This window comes from Pyxicephalus adspersus, chromosome 4, assembly GCF_032062135.1.
Source record: "Pyxicephalus adspersus chromosome 4, UCB_Pads_2.0, whole genome shotgun sequence".
Taxonomy (NCBI): domain Eukaryota; kingdom Metazoa; phylum Chordata; class Amphibia; order Anura; family Pyxicephalidae; genus Pyxicephalus; species Pyxicephalus adspersus.
The window spans coordinates 37,665,152-37,675,363 of NC_092861.1; the positions used below are offsets into that span (position 1 = coordinate 37,665,152).

The 10,212-nt window shown below is 34.4% G+C and overlaps 1 protein-coding gene across 1 annotated transcript in view; it reads right to left on the bottom strand.

The window, feature by feature from the left end:
- Positions 1-1,707: 1,707 nt before the first annotated feature.
- Positions 1,708-10,212, bottom strand: part of LOC140328364 (carboxypeptidase B-like) — a 12,099-nt gene continuing 3,594 nt past the window's right edge. Inside the window, exons 3-11 of the mRNA XM_072407900.1 lie at positions 8,398-8,522; positions 6,315-6,411; positions 6,132-6,233; positions 5,666-5,767; positions 5,270-5,380; positions 5,098-5,188; positions 4,239-4,441; positions 2,715-2,799; positions 1,708-1,912 (exon numbers count right to left, since the gene is read on the bottom strand). Coding sequence (XP_072264001.1) covers positions 1,728-1,912; positions 2,715-2,799; positions 4,239-4,441; positions 5,098-5,188; positions 5,270-5,380; positions 5,666-5,767; positions 6,132-6,233; positions 6,315-6,411; positions 8,398-8,522 — 1,101 coding nt within the window. The 3' untranslated portion in view covers positions 1,708-1,727. The remainder of the gene's footprint in view (positions 1,913-2,714; positions 2,800-4,238; positions 4,442-5,097; positions 5,189-5,269; positions 5,381-5,665; positions 5,768-6,131; positions 6,234-6,314; positions 6,412-8,397; positions 8,523-10,212) is intronic.

A 10,212-nucleotide genomic window follows, 5' to 3' on the forward strand; every position in this document is an offset into this window, starting at 1 on the left:
CTGTTTTCATAAACTATGTACTGGGAGTTTTAACTATCAAGGCCAACAAAGTACATTTTAATGTGAGTAAAGAAATAGCGGCAAAAAGAAATTTTTAAAGTATATATCAACTCTAAATTTTCTGACTAGGATTTCATTTTGTGCTTTTTAAAATTCTATTCAAAACATTTATATTTCCATAAAACTTCCTCTGGAAACTTGAGGAATTAATCAGGGAATGTTGAGTGGAGATGCTAATGTTTATGTATCCTGTATATAACCTTCTGAGTCAGCGAATACCGCTTCTCATTCCTCAGCCACATACAGCTGTTCATTGAAATTTCTTCTTCAGTAGTCTATTAAATGTTACATGTACAGTATATTCGCACTGACTATAGCTCTATTACGGACTTTTATTCTGTAATAAATGCTGTTCATATGATAATTCCTGTGTAATACATAATCACAGGAAGTGTGGATATTTCTAGTTTGCATGCGTTACCAATTCAATATCATCTTGTGGGTCATATAATTCACTGCACACAACAACTGTATAATATGGATTCTTCTAATTTAAATGAATATTTTTTGTAAGTATTTATATATGGAAGGATAATTGTTCATCAAGGCCAAGTACAAGCAGTTTTTTATTTGTCTGTGTCTTGTTTTGTTTGTATCTTGTTGTGACCACAATCACTAAGGGATAAACTAATGGGAACATCGCCAACAAGGGTTCCAATGGCAGGACAAACCTGGGAAAGTTATCCTTTAGTTATCCATTAATCATTTCTTCCTATGTCTTCCTTGATCCTAGCTTCCTTCTTTTTTTTTGTGATATGACAGGAGAGGGGTACACCGGTCCTGGAAGTACTGCAATATAGGTCAATGCATGGAGGGTGGAGAGCAAACTCTTCTTCTAGCTTATTGTAGAAAAAATCCATCTAAAATATGGTTAACACACGTAACCATTTCTCATTTGTTAGGCAATGAAAGATATGTTTACTTGCCTAGTAAATTACACCTTTCTTTTGTCCCTTGCCCTGTACTACAAATAGTAAATGGCACTAACCATCTAGGATGAATGATTACAGTGACCTCCCTAGCTTCTGTCCTTCTAAGTACATACTCCAGTGACACGATACTGTTCATATAAGAGCAGATTCCCCATAGGGAGTGCTCTTTATATTTTTTGCAGTAGATATTTATACTTTTTATTGCTGTATGTGTGTTTGCTGGAAAAAAAATCTGTTACGTCTTGGTGAATACCATCACTGGAAAACTTGGTATAACAAACAAAAACTTGGTAGTAATAGGTTGAACCTATATTCACTTGAAAACCTAAACAGGTGCCAGAGAAAAAAACCGGAAGAGCAAAGCTTCACCAAATTTATTAAACTCGTTGAACATTCACATTGCTAAGTGAATGGCCTTTGGTGTAAATAAAGAATTCGACCATATGTCATGTTTTTATTGCTGCCTGTGTCCCTGTTGGGGGGAATGGCCACTTTTATTTGTCCTGGATACCAATTTTACTAAGAAAGAAAGGGGCAAACTAGAATGTGTGAGGTGATTGGAGCAATGAGCAATGCGTGGGGGAGAATGGGACAAACACTCTCATCAGTTCCAATGTATCATCACAAAAACATATATACATAAAATGTTATATATATATATATATATATATATATATATATATATATATAAAACAAGTAAAAAGTGCCAATAGGCAATGCTGTGCTGATTTTTATTTATGCATTATTAAGGACATGATTAGCAATGTATTTGACAGCTAGCATTGTTTCTTCACAGGTTTCTACAATCTCAGATTCAGGCAATATAAAGCCATATTTTCCAGTGTCACGCAGCTCAAATGTGAAGGAATATTTAACGCCGGTATCATAGGCCCAGTCATCTGATCCTCCTGAGGAAAGGTCTAAAAAATTAAAAACATTGCAGTTAATACAGCATTCTAAATCTAATGTTACAATAATTATTATGTACAATAATGTACAACCTGCAATGTATATAGGTTAACTGGAAATAAATACATTGTGTAATGTTCACGTTCAGGTGACTTTTTTTTAGGGATCACGCATGCTCATCTGCCTTTTTTTCACCGCTGTGCCCCTGTTGTCAGAAAAACAGCATTGGGCTCTTCTACATTATTGGTGGCCATCATTAGAATTGTATTACAGTCATCATTACTGTGCTGATGACTGTAATACAATTCTAATAGCATTCCGTATCTGAATACCGCTATTCCTCAATGAATGACTTACCAATGGCTTGTGTTTACAAAAGGCTCTTTGACGAGTACAAGAACTGTATATTTGCAGCTCTGCAGACCGGCTCTTTACGCTGCTCCTCATTTAACATCTAACTTGTTACAGAATGGAACATGGCCATTAAGTGGGGAGTATCTATACTATTTTCACTTTATATATTTAACTTTTTCTTTTTTTAAATCTGGTATGAAGTAGGGCACGTTAGATAATTTGTCAAGTTTTTATTGCTGTCTGGGGAGGTTTGTCTTAAAGGGAAGTTTGAGGTTAACTTATATGGAAATTCACACAATTTATTTTGTGAATATTCTTACCCTTTTAGTAAATTAGCCTCACTGCACAGGACTTATCACATACAGTGATTGTCAGATTTTTTAAAATGATTTATGTATTATTAGGTTTTCACCTTACGCAAATATTAGCAAATAAAAATAGAAAATAGTTTCCACTTACAGATGGTTTTTCCTCCGGGTCCATAGGTATACTGAGTTCCATACAAAGATGACAGAGCATTAACTGCACCTTCTGCAAGAGTAAACTAAAATAGAAAACAAAAAAAGTTGATTCATTTTCCAATAACACCAACTTTATATGCCTTAATTTTCCAGATATTTTGAAGTGAACCTAACTCTCTTGATAGCCAACCCACCATCTTCTTTATATCTACATTCCCTACATTCCCATTGGTATCAGTGACACAGCTCTCTCTTGGTTTGCTTCCTATCTGTCTGACCGCTCCTTTCAAGTTTCTTTCAATGGTAACTCCTCCTCTCCCACTCTCCTCCATGTTGGTGTTCCCCAAGGGTCAGTCCTTGGACCGGTTCTCTTTTCTCTGTACACCTCCTCTCTCGGTAGTCTCATATCCTCATTTGGCTTACAGTACCATCTATATGCTGATGACCCTCAAATCTATCTGTCCACCCCTGACCTGTCTCCCTCAGTCCTGGATAAGGTCTCATGCTGCGTGTGCGCCATCTCATCATGGATGTCTGACCGATTCCTGAAACTCAACCTGGATAAAACAGAACTCATCATCTTCCCCTCAAATTCCAAATCTCCCTCTGACATATATCTAACTGTTAACTGCTAACCTTTATGAAGCGAAAAAAAAATGTGTTTCTTGACCCTCGAACATGCCTTGTCTCCTTCTCCCATCACCAGCACACCCCTGATATTTTACACCACTTCTCTGTCCCCCCATTTTTATTCTCCGCTTTCCCTCTTTTACCTCATCCATTCTAATTTTTCTACACCACCCAACCCTTCCACATTTAAAACAGAAATATATTCGGAACTGGCGCCCCTTAAGGATGTTTTTTAACCTAATGAAGTGCTAGGCAACCTGTTACCCTCTTAGAGGCTCACATCACCTCCTATAACCAACCATCCTGACTTGGAAAGCAATTTAAACTTCCTTTTCTTTCAGCATTGCCAACCTCAAATATTAAATCTTTATTCTTATATTGGATACTCTACATACATATACCTATAATTATTTTTATGCTTTTATATGCTCCTCAAACTGAAATTGATTTTTTTCTGAACACTGTGAGTAAATTTTTATTGGAGGAAAACAAAATTTAAACATTACAAAATTAATCTAATGTATTATAACAAACATCAGAATCTGGGAGCATGTGAATATTTTAACAAATTAAAAAAATACTTAAATTAATATTTGTTTCTTTTTTAGCTAAGCAGTGCTGCATAAAGAGTGTGCACTTAATAAATCAAAATTGTTAATAAGAATATTAAGACCATGAGTGTTTAATGGGACTAATTGTAGCCTTGAATCCCTAACTTGTTTGATTTGCGTTTCTCTAAAAAAGAGGACTATTATATAAGCCTTACACTTTTTGTACTTTTTTTTTAAGATAATACATTTTATAAATTCTCTTTGTCTGTATTGTTGTGTTCCCAACAATCATTGGTTATGGTTCTGTGGAAATAATGTAATTTTTTTTATAGAGTACTTACCAATTCATCATAGTCGTTTGCTAGTTTATGTGTGTAGGAGTAAGGGAACAGAAGCATTTGAGAATAGGAGTGAATGGTGAGGTAAGACTTAATAGCAGGAAGATTAGAACGGATGAAGTCTCCAAGAGCCCTGGTTTCACTCTCCGATTCAGGGATTGTACCACAATATACCTCACTGCAAGGACTTGACGTTGCTCCGTTAGCTTAAAAAAAAAAGTTGAGTTAAATTTTTATATATATTTTATGCATTTACAAATTTGTACTTAAAAAACATTTTATTATATTATTTTCATAAATAATGTTAATTTAAGTAGGAATTGCTGGAATGTACTAATGTTAGCTACTGGAAGAATCATTGAATAAAAAAAATGTATGCAATAGATAAAAAACAAACTAACATGTATTGTAAAGAAATATGAAGTGTTTATAAATAGGACAAAGTTTTAGCACAGAATATTTTGTATATAAGCTACCAATTAATAATTATTAAACATTCAAATTAATGGGTCCATTTGTGGTTTATAAAGTTTGGTAAATGCTATATAATTGTACATGACATTAAAAAAGATAATTATGGCTCTTCTAGACTCATGTTCATTTTTTCATCCAGTAAGCAAAATATACACCTTTATATAGGTTTAACTTCTAAAATACAAATCTTGATGTATAGGCCAAAATTTGGCCCGGACTGGGTTACATTTCAGTTCATAAACATTGCTTGTTAGTAGCAAAAGATTTGTATAATTTTTGTTTCTGTCTGTGCACTGGCGTTTTAATGAGTTAGTCAAGATTTATCATTTGCATTTATCATTCAGTAAGATCATTAATACCAAGTCAGGATAATGGTTTTGAAACTTACTGCCCCATCCTGCAGCAAAATTTCTGTTTGGATCAGTACCAACACATGGCGTGTTTTTGTTAAGTGAACGTGTTTTTCTCCACATGCGGTCCTGTACCAGATATAACAGTTTTAGTCAATAAGAAATAAACATTTAATTATTTTTAACAAGAAGCACAAAATCTTAACTTACATTTGTCCAGGTGTATACATAGCCATCAACGTTCAGGACAGGCAGAACATAGAAATCCAGGTTGTTAAGAAGGTTGGTAAATTCTGGATCAGAGCCATATGAATTAACAGCCTATTATTTACAAAAATAAAATATAGCAAATTATACCAAAAATAGTGTCATATAACATTTTTGCTTTCTTATCTAATTAAAACATGATTTGTTTCTTTTATAGGAGGGATAAATAGCATAGCAATAGCATTGTAAAATGTATTTTCTTTGATTTCACTAAAGCAAATATTGCTTGTAAAGGTAAAATTAACTTTGCTAAGTGGACAGCCTAATCATACCCAATGATATTTATTATGTTTGAATGTGCGTAATAGCAGTAATTTGAAGCAGTACATAAAAACTAACCTCCTTTACAAACCATTGGCAGAATGCAGGAGTGATCCATTCTCTGGCATGGAATCCACAGTCTATGAAGATGGCATTTTTATTGGCACCAGCTTTTCCAACCTTAAAAAATACATTCATACATACTTACATACAGACATATATATAAGATGAATTGTATATATATAATGCAATAAAAACTATATCTGTTTTGCTCTGATTTTCTGTAGCCTCAGTATTTTCCAAGTGACCCAGCCTGAATAAGCATGCAGGTAGTAAACTGGACAAAGGGAACTTCTACTGTAAATACTTGTTCCAGGTCAGTGCTTGAGAAATTATGGAAACCTTTGGATTGGCATGATAAATAAGAGATTACCATTTTAACAACAGAGTTCATCATTTGCAGCTCAAATATCTTTTTAAAAATAGTTCCCTAAATAAAAAGGAGCTCTATTTTAAATATTGCTTTATTTTAGGATATGGGTACCTTAAGCAAATATATAGGGCGTCCTTCGAAGGAGGTTCCAATCTGTGAGCGAGTGACAAGGTTTGGATTCTGTGCAGCAATGTTGGCAGTCCAGGCATAAATCTAAATTGGAGATATTAGCTGTAAAATACTTTCCTTAAAACGCTTTTATGGAAATGTAATACAAACAAATTGGAGCCTTACGTTTTCAAGCTCATTGTACTGTTCATAGCTATGTACAGAGCGAACATTGCTGTTAAGTTGGTTGTCAATGGCTTTCTGAACATCGTCAATCATAACCCTATAGGGAAACATACCAGTATGTCATGGCGGTATCAGTGCAATACATATGTCTGATGATTTATTTATTAGAATGGTTGTTGTAAAATTTCATATTGCTTTTTTATCATACAATTCTAAATCTTTTAAAAGGGACTATATATGAAAAATTTCAATAAAAATACAATTTCAAAAAAAAAAAATTGTTTTAATGCATTTCTATAGTGTTACCACCCCTTATGTTTTTCCCTTTTTCTTTTTTCTGTACCCTGTTGAAAAATTTCAATAAGAATACAATTTCAAAAAAAGGGACTATATATAATACCAGGACAATGTTTTATTTAGCTACAAGTAGCCTCTCTCCATGGCAGTCCTATAGAAAATGAATCGGGGCAGCAGTGAAAAGTATAGTACCACTCACTGTCACCAGATGTCAAAGGTGCAGATGATGGTTCTTTAAGAACCAATGCTGTGGTTTCTTGATACCAAAGTCGGCCTGAGCTTGTCCTAATAAAAGTGAGCTTTCTAATCCAATGTCATTTATCCCTGTTGCTGATAAAATATAACCTATTTGTTGCCAAGTGCTTTAATCTAGCTCCTATACCCAATTATACCAACACTTCTGTTCTAAAATAGCTACTGAAATCTGGGTCCACTATGTATTAATTATGCATTTGTTGTTATTGTTGACAAAATACAAAATAACGTTTAACAAACCTTTCTGTGAGTTTTCTGGCACATTCTCTAACTGTTCCCATCTCACACTTAATACCCTAAATAAATCAGTTTTACCTCCACTTCACTTTCTAGCTTTTTAATAGCATGGGTAAGCAGTAATCTCTCCACAACCTCACCACTTGTCTGAGCATAGCCTAACAACTATTGATATTGGTTTACAAATACCTGAGCTTTTTGATAGGTTTATTTAAGAGTATTTATAAACCGGGCATTCCTGATAACTTTATACTGTTTATTTTAGTTTAAGTTACCCTAAAACAGGCCTACATGGCAAAACGGTAACATTAAAAAACAATCTTCTGCCTTCTAATCTACTGGTGTTAAATAATAGAGGATTAACAGACACTACAAATATGGAGTATTTTTCTTTCTAGAAATAAGGTTTTTCCCCACCAATTAGCCTGGATTAACCAGTACCAGTCTTGTGTGTTCTCCTTTTTATACACCATTGTAGAAATGTTTTAAAAATAAAATATTTGTATCTTATGTGTATTTGAAATGTCCTGATCTGTGTATACAGCCTGAACCACTGGTTCCAAGAATCATTTTTGTAATTTGTACTTTTCACTATTTAATATATATTGAGTCTGCATTACCCAGTTTTGTAACAAGATCATTTTAGCTGTGCATTAGTTTTCCTTTCATACATTTACCACATTTACTTAGTAATTTCTAGCTTTGTGATTATCCACATATTTACACAGGACAAAGGCTGATTTGTGGCTCACTTAGGAGTAACTATAAATTAATAATTTAATGTCTTGGAAACAGATGAAAGGAACATGATGAACATGAACAAAACATATTACTATTATTCTTTCACCTGGGTTTGTAAACTGCACTTAACACATTGCACGTAATTTACTAGTGAGTTAATATTTGTGAATATTTTCCCAGCATGGATACAAAGTGGAGTGATGTGGAGTATGCTCCCAACTTCAGAACATTGACTGATCTACATGGAACTTGTATGTTTGACTGACTCCTCTGCTAATCCAATCATTTTAATACTCTGGGTCACTAATGCAAATAAGGATGCACATAAGATGTCTTATTTTTCTATAACTTTCCTGATATGCTTGTTGCAGAAAATATTGAAGATAGCAGATCAGCAATACAGCTAGATAACTGGATTTTTTAAAAGTTTGTGTTAATCATTATTTAACTCTTCCACACTTCTGTAATGAAGCCTTCCTAAAAAGCACAAATTTTCTCACTATGGCAAATGTTCATAATGGGATCATAAGCAAAGTAGATTTATTACACCTACTCAAATGGCATCCCACTCTGAGCAATAAGAGCCTGAACATCATAAGCAACGTCATATGCAGCTCGAAAATCAGCGGCCTTTCCCTCTTCAAGAAGTGTAACTGAGTCAGGAACCCAGAAGTCCAGCTACAAAAGAAAACAGATAGTAATGTTAACAGTGAGTAGACAGGAAGGACATAGAAAATGGTTATTGACTGATTTTTTCACCCATTCATTCCTTTTATCTCATGACTCATGACAGTAGTAAGTCACAGAAATGTTTTATGCTACTATGCTTATTATATGTTACTATTGTGTGAATATTTACTTCAATTATTTAATGGTGCTGAAGAAGTAAGTTAAACGAGATTCCATAGCCCACATATCATTTCCTTTTATATGATTGGAAGATAAAGTGAATATTCACATATTTTAGTGTGTGAACATTCTCAGATCCTTTAGTAAATCATCCTCAATGTGCTGCACTAGTAAATTAAGAATCTTACATTATAATTGTGAACTCCCCTCTTGGTATAGAATAGTTGTGGTTGGTAGGCAGATCTTGATTTATAAACTTCTAATAAAAGAGATAGATTGGGTGGAAGGTAACTATTTACTTTAATATCACTTTTAGGTGAGCTTGTTATATCTGTTATCAGAGATTATTTTCCTCTGTATTAATGGGGTATAAATTATATCTGTTATCAGAGATTATTTTCCTCTGTATTATTGGGGTATATGTGATATCTGTTATCAGAGATATACAATTATATATATATTATATAAAGATTTCTTTGTATTGGACTCAATACAGCTTTTTTGTATTGAGTTCAATACAAAGTTATTTGAATTTCCCGCCCCGCCTCCCGCACCGACGCATGCAGCGACGTCACCGGGGAAACCCCGGAGATCATCACTGCACTCGCCGGGGGAAGAAGGAAGAGGACAGACGTGTCCGGAGGAGCTGCGGGGACCGGGTAAGTATTTTCTTTCAGTTGTAATACGATTGTCATACAATGTATGACAATCGGATTGCAATATAACGTTTGTTTAGATTTTTAACCACCTGAGAAAAGTTCGGGTTTAACACTTTTTGCAAGTGTTTTTACCCCGAACCAAGGTCGGGTTTAACGGCCAGGTGGTTAAAGCTCCCCAAGGCTGGAGAAGATCAGCTTTTATTGTTGAACCTGGGTAATTCAGCAAAACCTGGGGTGGATTTCTTAAAAGTAATTTGAAATTTGTTAGCAAATGTTTTCAATCCTGGACCAGATCTATTCCTGGATTGCTGAATCACCCAGGTTTACTGATGAAAGTCTTAGGGAGCTTTAATAAATCAGACCCACTAAGTCAGAAAAAAGGGCAGGTCTGGTCTGAATCCAAAGCAGTGCATTGCCAGAACATTCTTTCTAAATGGGCTGCCTAAATGCAAGGCAGCACAGTGGCTAAGTGTAAACCCAGTCTAAACAGAACAAAATCAAAAGTGTCTTCATATAAAAACTGCTGGAGGTTTACACGAAGGATTGTCACTGTTGCTTTTGCTGAATAGAAGACATGTGAAATACAAAATTGAACTCGTGCTCAGTTCTATCCTAATATGTATTAACTGCATGTAGCTACCAGGTATAATTTTTTTTTGCATAATAATCCTTTGAAATGTGTGCATATTAATTATTTGATTATCTACACAGACATCACTATGTATACAGCATGTTGGGAATTAGGGCTGGAGGAGTCAGTATTTCCCAGCAGTTTCTGTATGACTCCTACAAGTTAAGAGATAATTAAAATGTCATTGTGCCATTTCAAATATCCTGCAGTGGAGTTTTTTTTTTTTTTT